We start from the raw sequence: 18,515 nt of genomic DNA on the forward strand, positions 1-18,515 counted from the left end.
ATTTTATAAATGAGGACATTTGTAAGCTTAAATAATAGCTAATTTTATTAAATGGAACCACATAAAACTGACTATTCTTATAGGTCAGAAATGGGCAAATACCAGTAGTTGCCTATAGCTCAACCTAATACTTTTTTGGACTCTGACGTACAAATGTCATTTAAAACTGGTTTTACTATAATTTGGCTTGAACCCCTAAGTTGAACTGTCTCTCCATTTATCTCCTGTCTGTCTATTCAGTACGTCGGTGAAAGCGAGCGTGCTGTGCGGCAGGTTTTTCAACGAGCCAAGAACTCGGCGCCCTGTGTGATCTTCTTTGATGAAGTGGATGCCTTATGCCCTCGAAGATCAGACCGAGAGGTAGCTGTCATCGAGTCGTCCTTTACAGATTTCTCTTTGAGCACCACAAACCTTTTTAAACAAGTTTTTATAAAGTTTCTATAAAGTTCAAGGAGTTCTTGTAAAGTCATTCCTCGAGAACATTGCGACTCTTTTTGCGAAGTAACCTAGTAATTTGAAATCAGGACTGAGGGATAACAGTTGCATTTTTATTAACCTCTGTATCCTGTTTTTTGGGGGTTTTTTTAGTGTGTTAGTTTGGTTACACATATCGGATTCACACACATGAGTAGCTGGGACTGGAAATGAGACTGATTTTGAAAAGTCCGCCTTGTAATCTTAAGATTCTCCAGTTTAAATGCGTTCTTGAGGCAGGAGAAAATGTAATTTAAGACACACACTCACAGTAGGGCCAGGTAATGTGCACTGACTCAGCACCATTACACTCCGGGGAAGATAAAACTTGGTCGGTATTGACTGCCACTTGGATTACTATGCTGAGTCATAGTTCTTAGAAATTTCAGCACAGAGAGTGCCTCGAAACAGCTGTTATCAGGAAGATTGCTGTGTAAGAATTGGAAGCATAGAGATCACATGCTTCTGTGGTTTCTTTTCGCATAATTATTCTGTATATGTTCTCGTAGGTAGTAAAACATTTATTCAGTGGCTCCTTTTACTCAAGAATCCCCAGAAACATTAAATAGTTGAAAAAACAAAACTTGATGACTATAAATGTGATTCATAGCAAAGCAATGTTGTTTCCTCATCCGGTAGTCATCAATGGCATCGCAGCATATCCTTATTACAGTCTCGTCTGGTAGTGATGTCAGTGGCCAGGGCAGAGGTCCTTCCTGTTGCCTGCCAGCTGTCATGTCCTAAAGTCTAGTGTGGAATCCAGAGGCAAACACTACACTTCTGTCCCGCTGATTTGTCCCCGTTGACCAACCCCCAGAACTTTTCTCTCGGGTGTTGCCCTGAGGTAGCTGCACTTGTGCTGGATACTTCAAGGAAAAGAGAAAAAGACCCAGTGTCCCAAATGAGGCATCTGATACCCCAGGAAATCTGGTCTGGCATTCAAAAGTTCAGTCTAGATTTGTCCAAAAGGAAATTTGTTGTGGCTTTTAGATCCTTGAATAACTAGAGGCATAGACTTTGGAGTCATAAATCTGAGTTTGAGTTTCATTTCTGCCCTTATCTTGCTGTGAGACCATGGACAAATAGCATCCTCTCTCAGCCACAATTTCCTATCGAAAATGTGGATAAAATAAGAGGATTGCCCAGCTGGTGTGGTTCAGTGGTTGAGCGTCAACATATGAAGCAGGAGGTCACGGTTCGATTCCTCGTCAGGGCACATACCAGGTGGCAGGCTCGATTCTTGGTAGGGTCATGCAGAAGGCAGCCAATCAGTGATGATTCTCATCATTAATATTTTCCTCTCCCTTCCTCTCTGAAATAATAAAAATATATCTTTTTTAAAAAGGTTTGCTGGGGAAACATGGGAATGAGAACATGTTTTGTCCAGTGCTTGTACAGTAACCAGTCAGGGAATGATCATTGTTATCTCTTGACAGAAACATTCAAATGAGCAAGTGTATTATTTTATAAGGCGAAATAAAATTGGTGGTGGATTTTTCCTTTTATTGGGGGCTGATGGAGCTGTGTTTGTTTCTTTTTAGACAGGGGCGAGCGTCCGAGTGGTGAATCAGCTCCTCACAGAGATGGATGGTCTGGAAACGCGTCAGCAGGTTTTCATCATGGCAGCCACTAACAGGCCAGGTAAGACAAAGCATTCAAAAACATACAGTTTACATACATCCTGCTCAAGGAATAACCAAAAGGGTTCACAAGTTGAAATAAAGCCTTAGAAAGCTTTTATGTAAGCTATAGAGAAAACAGTATTGCCTGGATTTCATGAGTTTTTGTTTTGTTTTGTTTTCTCTGTTGCTGCTCAGAAAGTTCTCCTATTGACAGAGAACACATGTAACATACACTTTTCTTTTTTTGGTGTAACATGCACTTTTGACCACAGAAACAGGAATCTGAATTTGTGTCCTATGGCAGTGATGGCGAACCTTTTGAGCTCGGCGTGTCAGCATTTTGAAAAACCCTAACTTAACTCTGGTGCCGTGTCACATATAGAAATTTTTTGATATTTGCAACCATAGTAAAACAAAGACTTATATTTTTGATATTTATTTTATATACTTAAATGCCATTTAACAAAGAAAAATCAACCAAAAAAATGAGTGTGCGTGTCACCTCTGACACGCGTGTCATAGGTTCGCCATCACTGTCCTATGGCTTCTCTCAAGCTGATAGGAAACAGCAATGAGACTCTTTTCTTTGTATCTGAAGGTTGAAGATAGGTTTTTAAGATTTTATACTGGAACCATGTCCCTGTACCTGTGTTTAACTAGTATTTAAAATAGTTTACAAGCTTAAGCACTCAATGAAGGATTTAGAAAAAGGCTCAGAACCTCAAAGCTGCTAGAGGTGGCTTTTACTCTGGACCCTAAATTTTCTTCACATTGTTTAATTCCTTGCCCTCCCTGTGAGCCAGTGTCACAGCTGCCCCTACATTGATGTTTGTGTTAACTCTGATCGCAGTGATAGGGTAATTTAATTCCTTAAATGGACTTTTATCAGTTGTCAAGCTGATACAATTTTTCATTTCATGTAAGTTACCATGGAAACTCAAAACCTTCATGAATTATATGCTATTTTATTGTAAAATGTAAAATCGAAAGTTGTTATGGTTTATACTTTGACTCTTGTAATAATGAAATGCTCTCTTTGGAATCAGACAGAACGAGGTTTGAGTCCTGGCCACAGCACTTCATATCTTAGTAACTGCTCTGTTTCAACCCAAACTGCTCTAACACCAGAGAAGTAGATTATAAGTCTGTTCTGACTCACCACCTGGAGTTAGTGTCAGGCCTGCAAGTTAAGGAGTCAGTCCATGATTGACTGAATCACTGGCCTGTGATGGAAGTCAGTGTTCAGCTACCCCTGCCCTCCCCAGAGGTCTTGGTCCAAGTTCCAACCCTCTGATCACTTGGTTGGTCTTTCTGGTAACTGTCCCCATCCTGAGGTTATCTTGGCACCAGCCAAGTCATCTCATTAGCATAACAAAGACTCCTAACTCAGGAAATTCCAAGGATTTTTGAAGGAGTATGCCAAGAACCAGGGGCAAAGATCAAATTATCTTTTATTGTACCACATTAATCTCGTGCATATATTACTTCATCTTGCTAACCATCATGTCTTCATCTCTGAAATGAAGATAATAATACCTAATTGTCAGGTGAAGCGATATTAGCAATCTACCACAGTGTGTGGCAAGTAGCTATTTAGTAATTATCATCATTGTCACCAGCACTTGTGGTAATAGCAGTAGGAACAGTCATTAGGTCATAAAGTCACAGCTTTCCTAGAAGAAAGCTTGAAAGTCCCTCAGATTTGGACAGAATCACCTCCTACATTTCCAAAGTAGATACACAGCTTTGTAGCAAATTTCAAGTAGTCTTTGGTCTGATGTCTAGAATAACATATTCTATGTACCAGCGCTCATTATTGGTCATGTTTGCTTAATGTAAAAACTTAGTGTAATCTCTGTAGAGTATCCTATATAATAAAAGTGCAATATGCAAATTGACCGAACAGTGGAACAGCCAGTCATTGGGGGGCAGGGCCAGCAAGCAGGTGGTGCCAGGCCAGCAAAGGCAGGTGCCAGCAGGCAGAGGGAGGGGACGGCAATCCGGGGATTGTGGCAACCAGCGGCAGTGGAGAGGCAATAGGGAGCAGGCCTGGAGCTGCCCACCGGTGGTCAGTGTGCTCCCATGGGAGGAGTGCTGCTCAGCCACAAGCCGGGCTGAAGGCTGGTGAGCACTAAGGATGTCCGACTGATGGCTTAGGCCTGCTCCCCATGGGGAGCCGTCAGTCGGACATCCCCCGAAGGCTCCTGGACGCGAGAGGGTGCAGTCTGGGCAGAGGGGACCCCCTCCCCTCCCTCCAGTGCACGAATTTTCGTACACTGGGCCTCTAGTTAGAAAATAATAGGTCCTTCAGCGTCACTGAGTTTTACTTAAATCCTCTCCTTCAAAACAGTCCAGGTACATTACCTTTTCTCATGGGTTTTTCCCCGTGGTCTCTATTCATCTTGGAATTCTTTACAGTGCTCCAGATTCTCCTTAGTTGTAAAACCCAGAACTGAATATAATAGTCTGTGTTGAGTTTAACCAGCGATATGAATGACAGATGAATCATTGTGTGGAATCATCATGTGTTTTGTCCTTTCCAGTGACCTTGAGTATTGTCTTCCTGTCCATTGCACCTTACTCATCCCTTTTCCCCCTTATCGAGCAAACCCCATTGCGTTGAAGGCCTGCTCACATTTACAAATAGATATTCTAGGTCTTTTTCACTTGCATTTACGCTTATTGGCCATTCTGTTCTGTTGTACACTATGCTGTGACATTCTGGTTGGATGGTTTATAACTTGTTTTCTACTTGGCTTTAAGAAATCCCTTCTTGCCTGATGTTCTGGTCAGCTACTGCTGACTGACAGACTCCTGCGGTACTTAGTGCCTTAAAATCGCCATTTTCACTTTGCTCACAGTTTTGTGGGTCGGGAATCCAGGAAGGGCTTGTCCGGGTGGCTCAACTCTGACCCTTGTGCCATCAGCTGGAGCAGCTGGGCCGGAGAACCCCTGCCAGGGTGGCTTCTTACTCATGTCTGGTGCCTTGGTGTCCCTTGGCATGTCTGTCCCCCACACTCACTGTCCTCTTCCAAGACCTCCCGTGTGGCTCGGGCTTTCATGAGCATGGCTCTCTGGGTACTCCGACTTCTCACATGGCTGCTGGGTCCCAGGAGACCAGGGTGGGAGCTGCCATTCCTCCTAAAGGCAAGGCCCAGGATGGGCAGACTCTGTTGGTCAAGACAGTGACAGGAAAGCCCAGATTCAAAAACAGAGGAAGCAGGAATTACCTCTGAGAAAATTGACTCTCTCATTCATCAAGTATTTGATTTTGAGTTGACTATGCCTGGTTCTGCTGAATTCAAAAGCTAACACTTCAGAGGTTAATTCAGAAAAATTCTTTGCCTGCGTATATTCTCATATGGGGCTGGGGAACACAGGAGAAATAATAGACAGAGAAATAAAGTAAAACAGGGTAGGAGGAGACCGAATGATTGGCGGTTGGGGAGAGGAATGCTAATCTAGACTCCATGGGCCTGGGAGGCTTCGTCAGAAGTGACGGTGATTATTTCATGAATCCAAATGATGTGAAGGATTAAGCCATACAGAAACCTGGGAGAAGATGCCGAAACCGGTTTGGCTCAGTGGATAGAGCGTCGGCCTGCAGACTGAAAGGTCCCAGGTTCGATTCCGGTCAAGGGCATGTACCTGGGTTGCGGGCACATCCCCAGTGGGAGATGTGCAGGAGGCAGCTGATCGATGTTTCTAACTCTCTATCTCTCTCCCTTCCTCTCTGTGAAAAAATCAATAAAATATATTTAAAAAAAAAAAAAAAAAAAGAAACCTGGGAGAAGAGCATTCCAGGGAGAGAGCAAACAAGACGCGTGAAGGCCCGAGGTGAGAACAGATTTGTCCTTTTTTGGAGAACAGCAAGAGGGCCAGTGTGTCCCGAGTGGAATGAGCGGTGGGGACAGTGATGGAGACGTGCTTGGGGCCTTTATGTCACAATAAGGGGTGTGGATTTTAGCCTGCCGTGATGGGAAGGCACAGGAGGGTTTCAACACTGTTTATTCTGTGTGACTCAGTTCCTGTGAATTGACTAACTCCCTAAGAGAATGGGCATAACAAGTCTTCGTGGTTTTAGATCCAGTTAGAATGGCATTAAAAAGATAAACCCACTCAGGGAAATCAAATGACCCTGCAAAACCTATAACCAAAACTGTTCTCTGTCCCACCCCTCCCCATCCCCTGCCCAGAGGCAACCACTTGTAAACTCCTTGAGCTATTTCTTCTGTATTTCCTCCATATTTTCAAATATGTTCAAATGGTTCTTTCTCACCAATTTTACATACTGCCCATTAATTTCTTTTTTAAAATAATTTTTATTTCTTAAAGTATTACAAAGAGTATTACATATGTCTCCTTTTTCCCCCCCTTGACTTTCCCCCGGCCTCCCCTACCCCCCAGTGTTTTGTGTCCATTGGTTATTCTTATATGCATGCATATAAGTCCTTCGGTTGAACTCTTAACCCCCCCGCAAACCCTCCCCAGGCTTCCTGCTGTAGTGTGACAGTCTGTTTAATGCTGCTCTGCCTCTGCATCTGTTTTTGTTCATCAGTTTATATTGGTCTTTATTATCCATTTCAATCTCACCAGGACCGTTCCAACCTCACCGGGGCCGTCCCGACCTCATTAATTTCTTCTTAAGGTAGATGAAGATCATTATCTTGTGTTCACCCTTTCTCTACCCCCTCATCCTCACCCCCATACCTCTGTTCTCTTCACTCTGTCCTCCTAATATTTTAATACTGGAGGCCTGGTGCACAAAATTTGTGCATAGATAGGGTCCCTAGGCCTGGCCGGCGATCAGGGCTGATTAGGGCCTTCCAGCTGCCGGCCAGGGCCTTCCTTCTTCCATGCCGCCCCCTGGTGGTCAGCACACATCATAGCAAGCGATCGGTCTCCTGGTCGAACTCCCAAGGGTACATTTTGCATATTAGCCTTATTTATATGTGTGTGTGTGTGTGTCTCACACACACACACACACACACACAAGAGGCCCAGCACACACGAAATCATGTGCAAGTAGCTCACTTCTGCTTGCCTCAGCTGCCCGCTCCGCCCATCGCTGCTCGGAGCTCGTGCCCCCCCCCCCCCCCTCGGAGCTCTCCACCACTAGTAACTCGCGCCCTGCCTTCCCGCAAGAGCCACTGCTCCTTTGGTCATGACACCGTAACAACCTTTTATGATATAGATAGAAGATAGTTTGATCGCAACTTTGGTTAAATCACTAGTCAGAGTTTATATTACTGATGACTAAAGATTTCTCTCTGCTCCCCAAGAATAATTCTATGATTGGGTTTCCTTTTTCGTTTGACCTTGTTATTCTTAAATTTAATAACCCTAATATTTTCTTTTGCTTTCTTTTCTCTGTTCCTGTTCTCCATCTGATGTGTTCCTTGGATTGTTTGTTTCTTACCTAGAGCCTTCCCTCTGGAGCCTTCCCCCCTCCTGCTCCGTCTGGGCTGGCCACCCTCTGAGGCCGGGTCATTTCAGGATCACCTTCCTGCGTTGCTTTGCTTTGCCCTCTGTTTCTGATCTTATCTCTCTCTTGATTTACTCTCTCATTTTGCTAGAGCTTATTTTTCAGTGGCTTTTCTAAGATAGGTCATGCAGGAGGTAACTTTTTTGACTTCTTGTATATTTGAAATTATCTTTATTCTGTTCTCATTATTGATTGGCAGCCTGGCAGGGTATAGAATTTGAATTGAAAACATTTTTTCCCCCCATAATTTGTAGGTGTTGCTTTTTTTTCTCTTTTTTTTTTTCTCTCTTTAAAGGTCCGTGCCATTGTGGTCCTTTTTATGTGACTTTTTGTTCATTTGTTGTATGTATATGCTTAGTACTTGGTGGATCTTAAACCCTCCCGAATTGATCTTCTAAATTTCTTCTTTTCTCCCATTTCTAGCTCTGTCTTTATTTTTCTTCCTAATTTTTGAGGTACTGATTTTTACAAAGTAAATGAAAAGACTCTCTTCTCCCCATTCTACCTCTGGTTGTTCTGAAGAACTGTGACCGCCCTCTTCTGGGAATAAACCACTTCCCTGTGCTCAGCCCAAGGGCATGAAGCTCCTTGTACAATCACATCTAGACCACAGGTGGCCTAGTTTTAATCTCTCCTACTCACATCTTTGCATTCCCTTCTTTGAATACCAACTCCCATAAAGGATGTTCTTAGTTGAGGAACTACCTATCCCCATTTAACTCCCTGTCTAACTGGTTAAAAACACTCCTGCACAGCATACATCGTTTATGAAACCCAGATAGCTACACCAGCTTATTATTTTTTCTTCTACTCCATATGGGTCTGTTTCGGCAGCATTTCAGCATCTAGAAAGAGTTTCCGCCTTCTATGTATGGCTCAGTTAAAAAAAGTATTAAGTAAATTATGCCTAAGCTTCTTCGAGGCCAGGATTAGGTTTGCACTTTTATATTGGAGAGATAGCCCTAGTTCAAGGTCTCTATCCAGCCCAGCTGGTGTAGCTTAGTGCTTGAGGGTCGACCATGAACCAGGAGGTCAGGGTTCTATTTCCACTAGGGCACATGCTGGGGTTGCAGGCTCGATCCCCAGTGTGAGGCATGCAGGAAGCAGCCAATCAGTGATTCTCTCTCATCGATGTTTCTAGCTCTCTTATCCTCTCTCTTTCTAAAATCAATAAAAAGTCTATAATTATTTGTCAGATGAAAGTATGGATGACTTACAAAGAAAAGGTTTATTTCATTATTTAGCCACTTGAATTCCAAGTGAAATGTACTGTCTCCTGACCTATCTGATCTGAATGGCTTTAGATCATGGTTGAATGTTCCTTGAAGGCAGTTGACCAATGACTAGATGCCATAGTCAAGCCTGTATATCTTACCCTTTGGCACAGTACTGCCCTTTTAAAATTAACTTAGGCCCTGGCATCACCGCTGCTGATTTATGGGTACCCTGGTACATAGTAGCACTCAGTAACTATTTGTTTAATGAATCATAGGAGAGCTATACTTCTGTTTCATGAAGGCTGTCTGATCTTGTAATAATTTTCACTGGCACAGTGAGAGTCTCATTAGTCTGAAGACCTAATTTTTGTAAAAATCAGCTTTAATGGCATATGCAGTATTCCATAATTTTTACCCATTTTAAATATACGATTCAGTGGCTTTGAGTGTACTTACAGGGTTGTGCAGTCATCCCAACAGTCTAATTTTAGAACTTTTCCATCACCCTAAAAAGAAATCTGTGTCAGTTAGTAGCTACTCCCCATCCTTCCCCCACCTCAGCCCTAGGCAACCACTAATCTACACTCTGTCTCCATAGATTTCCCTGTTCTGGGTATTCTATGTACATGGAATCGTACAATATGTGGGCTGTAGTGTCTGGCTTCGTTCACTTTAGTGATGTTTCCCAGGTTCATCCATGATGTAGAATGTGTGGACACGTCACTCCTTTTTGTTGCTGGAAAATTCTTCCTAGTGTGGCTGCACCACCTTTTATTTCTTCACCAGTTGGTGGACATTGAGGTTGTTTCTTGATCAACAGATAGAAGGTGTTCCTCTTCGGGCATCCGTCTCCTTTGTGAGCGATGCATTTTGTCTTTAAAGCTTTGGGGTTGTTGGTGACTTTTTCATTGCAGATGTAAGAATTGATATCTTGACTCTGACACAATTATGTAGGGATTCAGTTAGGAAATACAACAATAGCCCAAGTGCAAGATGTTGTACCAGGTGATGCCTGGGGATGTAGAAAGAATCTGGACATGTTGTGTCATAGAGTTGACAGGATTTGCTAGTGGATTAGATATGGATGTTGGAGAGTAGAATCAAGATTGGCTCAGTGGATAGAGCATCGGCCTGTGGACTGAATGGTCCCTCCTCGTTCAATTCTGGTAAAGGGCACATGCAGGGGTTCCAGGCTTGATCCCAGTGTGGAGTGTGCAGGAGGCAGCTGATCCATGATTCTCTCTTACCATTGACTAGAGGCCCGGTGCACGACATTTGTGCACTTGGGGAAGTCCCTCAGCACAGCCTGTGCCCTCTCACAGTCCAGGACCCCTCGGGGGATGTCCACCCGCCAGCTTAGGCCCGATCCCCGGTTTTGAAAAGTTAAGTATACACCTATAGTGTGATATAGTCATACTGCTTTGCATCCCACAAACGCCTATACAGAGACCTGTTCACGAGTATTCATAGCACATAGTCCCAAAGTGGACTTGAGCCAAATGTTTATCAACAGAAGAATGAAAAGCAAATTGGGGTTTATCCATACAGTGGAATAGTACTCAGCAATAAAAAAAGAATCAAGTACAAATGCACATAGCAATTTAGCTAAATCTCAAAATAATTATGTTGGTTAAAAGAAAGCAGACGGAATACATACTGTATGATGCCACTTATATAAAATTCTAGAAAATGCAAACTCATCTATAGTGGCCACTAGGGACAAGTGGGGTCAGGGAAGGGCAAGGTAGAAAGGTTACAAAGGAGTCCTCCATCATTTTTTAAAGTGCAGAGGTTTCCTGAGACCAAAATGTTTGAGATCTTTGCCCTGTAGACTCAGATGACCCTTAGACATGCTTCTCAGGTGATGCTCTAGCATGATACTGACAAGTTAGGCTTCGGTCTGCAGTGGGGAGCAGGAGTGGAGAGAATTGGATGTGTATTTTAGGAAGTAATCCTGGCAGCACTGTAAGGGGTCCCAGAGAGGGGCAGGTAGACTCTCGGAGGACATTGCATTGGCCTTGACTGAGGGTCGAGGTGATGGGAGGCAGACTTGATAGCATGTGTCTCCCATTAGAGCAGCGGTTCTCAACCTGTGGGTCGCGACCCCTTTGGGGGTCGAAGGACCCTTCCACAGGGGTCGCCTAAGACCATCCTGCATAGCAGATATTTACATGACGATTCATAACAGTAGCAACATTACAGTTATGAAGTAGCAACGAAAATAATTTTATGGTTGGGTCACAACATGAACTGTAATTAAAGGGCCAGAAGGTTGAGAACCACTGCATTAGAGGAAAGGAGAAACCTGCCTAATATTTGGGGGGCGGGCAGGGGACGTTATCTGAGATAAGAATCCTGGAGGAAAGCAGGTTTGGGCAGGAAGTGGGGAGTGGGCTTTTCCCTTTCTTAAGAGCCTATTTTTTTAAGGAGAAACTTTCATTTTCATGAAGTCTAATCAGTTTTTCCTTTTAAAAAATATACTCTTCCCATCTCTCGTGTTAATTACATATTTTTTAAAGACTCTGTTCTATTTCTTTAAGACTCCTGTCTCCCTTCTCCCTTCTTCTCTAGATATCATTGACCCTGCGATCCTGCGCCCGGGCCGCCTGGACAAAACCCTCTTCGTGGGTTTGCCACCCCCCGCAGATCGTCTTGCCATCTTAAAAACCATCACAAAAGTGAGTAAAGGAGATAGTATATTTTTGTGTCTGTTTCTCTCATTTTAAATACAGACAAGTAGCAACTTAGGATGCCTAATCACCTTCTGTTCTGCAGCTTTAAGTATTTGCCCAGCCTCTGTCTTTCATTTTTCCCTATAAATGTTATTAAAACTTACCGTTGCCAAAGCCAGTTTGGCTCAGTGGATAGAGCGTCGGCCTGCAGACTGAAGGGTCCCGGGTTCGATTCCGGTCAAGGGCATGTGCCTGGGTTGCGGGCACATCCCCAGTGGGGGGTGTGCAGGAGGCAGCTGATCGATGTTTCTCTCTCATCGATGTTTCTGACTCTCTATCTCTCTCCCTTCCTCTCTGTAAAAAATCAATAAAATATATTTTTAAAAAGAAAAAAAAAAAACTTACCGTTATCCCAGAACCCAGAAAGGTTATCTGATGTCTACAGATGCTTTGAGATAGTATAGTTTTTAAAATAGTGATAAAACTCCCACTTGAACATACCGTTTTAACCATCTTTGAGTGTATAGTTCCTTGAGCCTGTGTTAGACGAACATTTGCATTTTATTAAATAGTAGCAGCTAACAGATTGTACAGCTCATGAAATTCTTAAATGCGCCCAGCTGGGAGGAGGGAGGGACACCGTCTGCGTGCGGGCCCAGAGGCAGGTGATGGACTGCACGAGGTGCTGGAACTGAACCACATCCTGCTTGGAGCAACGCCGTGCTAATATTTACACTTACCTTGAAGCTTAATGGCAAATATTCTCTTTTTGTGTGTATATTTCTTCTTAAGCTATTTCTTTTCTAATGTAATAATTGCTACAAGGACTATAGGCTTTGTATATGTAAGTTATGAATCAGAAAAATAAAGCAAATACTCACGAACCTATCATTTATGTCATACCTTTTAAATCACTAAAAGCTGTTTTGTTTGCCTCTGAGAGGTACTAGAAACGTCACTAAGCACATCCTGTGTGCATGCACGGTGCTGTGTTAGTGCTGTTAGAATGCTGAGACTGTTCTGATACTTGTCCTCTCTAGCATCTCTTCGTAGGAGCCAAAGGGGAATTGGCACCACAGTCAGGGTTGAGTTTAGGTAAAGGGTTGAGAAAGAACACATTGAGCGGAAGGCTTGTGGCTGTTCTTGTAGAGCCGTTTCCTGCTGTTCGCTGCTGGCTGGCTGCAGTATTACTTCTCCCTTCCCGGCCAACCAGAAACCACGCACGTACGCACGTCAAGACCAAGCACTGCTTACATCGTGGCCACGTTTCATCAGCAAAGGAAATGGGGTTCCTCATCTTGGGGAAGATTGAGCTGGTGATTTTGTTCTTGGTGATGTTTTGTTTTTGTTGCAGCTGCAGACAGATTCTTCAAACTTCCTAAGCATAAGTTGCCTTTAGCTTGCCCAGGTTTGGAGCCTGCTTCTTTTAAACTATATATATATAATTGATTTTTTACAGAGAGGAAGGGAGAGAGAGAGAGAGTTAGAAACATCGATGAGAGAGAAACATCAATCAGCTGCCTCCTGCACACCCCCTACTGGGGTTATGCCCGCAACCAAAGTACATGCCCTTGACCAGAATCGAACCTGGGACCCTTGAGTCTGCAAGCCGACACTCTATCCACTGAGCCAAACCGGTTAGGGCTGGAGCCTGCTTCTTAACCTCATTTCTCAAAATGGAAATCTGTAAAAATCTTGTAACACTGCTGCGGGAGTCAGTTATATTCATTTAGTCACGTAGCCAGTGCTGTTTATTAAGAACCTTGCATGTGGAAAAGTATCGGTCATTGAACCCTCAATGAAAATAGTTTTTTCTCTCTCACTCAGAATGGCACCAAACCCCCACTGGACACAGATGTCAACCTGGAAGCGATTGCTGGTGACCAGCGCTGCGATTGCTATTCGTAAGGATCTCAGTCTCAAGTCCGTTCTCTGAGGCTCAGTGTCCTCGTGTGTCACATGAGGGAGAAGGACGGTGCTGGGAGGATTAAGTCTGGTATCCTGTGGGGCCCCTGGTGTAGGGTCTGGCCCTTTCCTGCTCTTTCCTTTTAGAGAAGCAGCTCCCACGAGGGAGAGTTTCAGAAGTGGAGGGGTCCTCTCATGTGTTGACTCTTGTTACTCAGCTGCCCTGACCACCATGGCTGCCCTTCACATACTGTCTGTCCGTCCGTCCTTCGGAGTATTTGTGACCGGTTATCCAGGTGCTTCAGCATTTCGAAGAGAATAAGCGATGTGTGCTCATTTCCATGGCTCAGAACTGACTTTGCAGCACATCCACCCATGAGCACCCACACAGCCTGTAGTAAACGCAGGAAGTGAAACATTTCTGCCTTCAGCACTCATATTTGTGTGGTGGATGTAGTTTTTGGTGGTGTTGGTTTTTTTTTCCATATGTTTTTAAGGAAATTGGTTCACTTTCCCGTTTGAGTGTACAGGAAGAAATGAAACAAGCTTATCAGGGGAAGATGCCTCTGGCTTATTTGAAAGGCTCTGTTGACTGGCCACAATATACTTGGGGTTCATGATGTCCCTGTAGGTCAAGGCCAAACAATGTGGACGGAGGCGGGGTTTTCATTGTTGAGAACTTCAGGAGCCTGTCATTCAGCAACGTAAACTTACAGCCAAAGAACACATCCACTGGAGCAGTGGTTTTCAGCCTTCTGGCCCTTTAAATACAGTTCCTCATGTGGTGACCCAACCATAAAATTATTTTCGTTGCTACTTCATAACTGTAATGTTGCTACTGTTATGAATCGTCATGTAAATATCTGATAGGCAGGATGGTCTTAGGCGACCCCTGTGGAAGGGTCCTTCGACCGCCAAAGGGGTCGCGACCCCCAGGTTGAGAACCGCTGCGCTGGTGTAACCCAGGCCTCCGTTATCTCCCGTCCCCGCTGAAGAAGTCCCATCACCATCTCTCATCAATATGACTTCACGCGAAGCCATGCTGATCGTTTTTAGGGATGTGGTCAGAGACGTTATCTCCAATGTTTTAATATATGGGCATCTAGACTCTGAGTGTCAATCTTCGTTCTGCCACCCCCACGCCCCTGAGAGAGATGCGCTCTGGTCAGAACCTTGGCTCATTTAAGATGGTCTCAACGAGCCCAGCATGTATGTGATTATTAGCTAATGTTCTAACCCTAACACTTTACAACAGAAACATTGGGTTCAGTTAATAATTTAAACTCTGTGAGTCTTTCATTTTATATATTACGTGGGTCATTATACTTTATTGTATAATAAAGTAGGTTAATGTCTGGAAATAAGGTTTTTGTCCCAAATTCAAGGTCTTTCTCAAAGGATCGCTAAGACCTGGTCAAGATGTTGATGTAGTGAAATACCAGTCAGCACCATTGTCTTCTATTGAACTCAAGTGGAGTCAGCATATTATTACATGGAATAATTAAATGAAGGCTTGTTAGTTCTTGTCATATTTTAAGTAACTTAAGAGCCCACTTAGCTTGAGCTTGAATCAAATACATCAAAGACTTTATAGCCTTTGTATCTTCCCCTTTTGAACATGGAGCCATAAATGACTTTTTATATAGAAGCTTGTCTTAGACGTGAGGTAATTTAGGAATGGGCCATCAGCACTTAGCACAGGCCGTGTGAACAAAAATCTACAATAAATGGTGTGTCACTTTCTTTCTACTGATGATGTTCTAAGCTTTTTTTTTCTTTTTAGTATATTTTTACTGATTTCAGAGAGGGGAAGAGAAAAACATTAATGATGAGAGAGAATCATTGATTAGCTGCCTCCTGCACGCCCCCTACTGAGCATCGAGCCCGAAACCCAGGCATGTGCCCTGACTGGGAATCAGACCATGACCTCCTGGTTCATAGGTCGATGCTCAACCACAACCACGCTAGTCGGGCGATGTTCTAAGCTTTTTATATTAACGTGGGTATCTATAGCTGTTACCATGGGACTATTTATGATTCATTGCGTTGTTTCCTCCATGATTTCCTTCCTTCTGAAAGTTAGAAATATTTTAAGTGAAAGCTAAAATTCTTTCCTACTGACTATAATTAGTTTATCCCACATTTATTGGTCAGTTTCTTTTCTGACTGTTTAATATGCGACTTAAAATTTCTCTCAGGCTTCTTTCTGGCCCAAACAGTATCTAAGAATAAATAAGTAAGACAACTTCTTTCATTACAGGGGCGCGGATCTCTCTGCTTTGGTGCGGGAAGCTTCTGTCTGTGCCCTGAGACAGGAAATGGCAAGACAGAAAAGTGGACATGAAAAAGGTACGCTTCTCCCCAGAGGCTCTCAGTTCTCTCGGTTGTCACTCTGGACACCTAGAACCGCTGTCGATCGGGAACGTGACCATTGACTGGCGTCTCTCATCTGTGATAGTAAAACTGTCTGATGAGACCTTTCAGAATATGATGTAAATTTTAAGGAGAAAATATTAATATTAAGTAGAAAACACACACACGTGAGAAGTGAAAATTGAAATAACTTTCCGTACACTTAGACTCTCCTTTCAAAATACAAAATCAGTACATGTGATTATGTGATGGTCTGGGGCCATCTCAACAGCTTGGCTCTGTTCCTCATATTTGACAGTGTCTTCTTATGATTTGGGTAAGTGTGGCCAAAAAAGACTCATTTTCTGCCTGCAGTCCAGCCAGGCCAAGTACAGAATATAGCCTTTCCTTTGCCTGCTTCCTGTGACAGGTAATTGTTGCATCAGTGTGTGGCTGTCCTTGACAGTCCTTATACATGCCTTCTTCAGAAGGCCTGCCTTTTCCTCTAAACCTGTACTTTATCTAAATTCAAGTCTGTGTTGGTTTCCTTTTTGCTCAGTAGATTTCCAAAAGATGTCTTTTATTTGTGCTGATTCCCTCCCCACCACCCCCGCCATTTTTTTCCTTAGGCCTCCAGGAATCTTAGAGTTAAATTTGTTTACGGTTACAGCAGCATGTGCTCAGCTTAGATTCGTCCCCACACATATCTCAGTCACGAAGTCCCGAGGTTTTCGGTTAATTTTAAGATTCAGTTATCGGAACTTCTTTTATTGTCATCTATTTTAAATTCCTTTTGGAAGTAGGTGGGATAGAATGAGCAAAATTAGAATCTCTTGTAAAAGACATCATCTGTGGTAGTAGGCTGAGAGCTGGATCTGATGACTAGCTTGGGGTTTGTTTTGTAGCTAAAAATTAACACCACCGTACACGCATTGGCAGCTACTAATGACTCTGTCTGGACGTTGTCTTGTAAACACAGAACACATTCTGACATCCCTGCTTTGCTACAGGTGTTAACACACTTTATTATGGGCATCATTTTACAGTATATGCATATATCTTGTGATCATTTTGCACACCTTAACTTTCATATGTCTACAATATCTCTGTAAAGCGGACGGGGGGGGGGGAGCATAAACTAATAAATAATACACAGGTATTATTTTTTAATTACATATTTTTTTGTAATTTGTTTTTAAAGGGGTAAAAATCTCTCTCTAATTAAAGACAAAGTACTTTTTTATATAATTTGTTCCAAAATAAATTGCTTTGATTGCTTGGATCAGGGGGAGATAGCACTAAAATACATTATATAAAACATAACCATTTATAGTAAAATTAAATATGGTCCGGAATATGTAAATGAAGCTAAAAGGAACAAGGGTCCTACATCTTGTTTGAATATGTTCTGAATAGACTAGCCCCAATGTCATCACCGCTTTCCTCACTGTTCCCCTGGATTGGTTGGCAGTCTCGAGAGAAACTAAGTTATAAATCACAACCAGCATACCGTGCTCAGATGTGTGTGTTTGTGCTTTTGCCCTGCAGGTGAACTCAAGATTAGTCAGAAGCACTTTGAAGAAGCTTTCAAGAAAGTGCAGTCATCTATATCAAAAAAGGTAAGAAATGTTCTTAAATGTAGAGAGAAAAGAGACTAGAATTTAGACCGGTAGGTACGACCTCATGAAAACAAAATGACTGCCTGTGTGAGTGTTCTAGAGAGAGAGAAATTTGTTGTTCCACTTATTTATGCTTGCATTGGTTGATTCTTCTTGTACGTGCCCTGACCGGAGATTGAACCTTCAACCTTGGCTTCTCAGGATGACGCTCCAACCGAGCTACCCGGCCAGAGCTGACGTAGAGTTTTCCACCAATAATCATAATGAGAAACACAGCAATCTATTCATATAACTGTTTGGACTTTGACTTACAGTTTTCAATCAATAATCATAATGAGAAACACTGAGCTGGGTGATAAAGGGCTAACGATTTAAAGGTAGTTGTGGTGGAGTCTACAAGCAGGTCCTCGTGGCTAACGCACATCGCAGCTCCAGGATCCGGAAACAAAAGGCATCCACGTGAACAAAACGGATCCCGGCAGCCTCGAACCCACACGTTTCCCAGGGCTGAGTGTCTCCCTGCCAGCTCTCTTTGTAAGTGTCATAGCTGCCAGACTTCACTGCATGACAACCATTTTAACTTACACAAACAACACCTCAACAAAGTAAGAAACGCCATGTAAAACCTGGCATTTTATGTCAGAAAAAGCCAGAGTGGTTTTTTAACCTTTTCTGACATTACGGTGAAGATGTTTTTACTTTCCTGAAACCTACGGGTAAGTCCCCAGCGCTTAGTTTGAGTTGTCTAGCTCCAAGAAGATAAGAATGCTGAGGGTGTAGCTGGCATTGGGCAGGCTGGGGGAAACCTCCTCTTGTGGGGGAAGATGGCTGCCTGCGGGCCCAGACATACAGGTTACTCGGTGATTAGCCCCCGTAGCAAGGGAATCCCTGATGGCTCTCGCAGGAGAGTCTCAGGGAAGCCTGTGATTGGTCCAGCTCAGGTGAGGCGCTCATGCCAAAACCACTTACTGGCCAGCTAGGAATTCACTCTGGCTGGGCCTAAGGGGCAACTGGACCTCAAGCCCTAGAATGAAAAGATGAAACTAAAACAGTAGGACTCAAGTTAATTGACTTGTAATAATCAGCTTAGTCATCTGCCTTATTTGTGGAGGGTTTGGACTTTGTGCCTTTTTTTCACACTGAGAGAATCACTAGATTTGGTTAAATGT

General features: G+C 43.2%; 1 protein-coding gene across 2 annotated transcripts in view; it reads left to right on the plus strand.

Annotated features, from left to right (window-relative positions):
• NVL (nuclear VCP like) overlaps positions 1-18,515 on the plus strand; it is a 44,995-nt gene that overhangs the window by 23,101 nt on the left and 3,379 nt on the right. For both annotated transcript variants that reach the window (XM_070401157.1, XM_070401158.1), the window contains 6 exons: positions 241-360; positions 2,016-2,115; positions 11,370-11,476; positions 13,298-13,374; positions 15,636-15,724; positions 17,276-17,346. In XM_070401157.1, the coding sequence (XP_070257258.1) occupies positions 241-360; positions 2,016-2,115; positions 11,370-11,476; positions 13,298-13,374; positions 15,636-15,724; positions 17,276-17,346 (564 nt within the window). The remainder of the gene's footprint in view (positions 1-240; positions 361-2,015; positions 2,116-11,369; positions 11,477-13,297; positions 13,375-15,635; positions 15,725-17,275; positions 17,347-18,515) is intronic.

Source organism: Myotis yumanensis, unplaced genomic scaffold, assembly GCF_028538775.1.
Source record: "Myotis yumanensis isolate MYYU_CA2020_CCGP unplaced genomic scaffold, mMyoYum1.0.hap1 SCAF_22, whole genome shotgun sequence".
NCBI lineage: Eukaryota > Metazoa > Chordata > Mammalia > Chiroptera > Vespertilionidae > Myotis > Myotis yumanensis.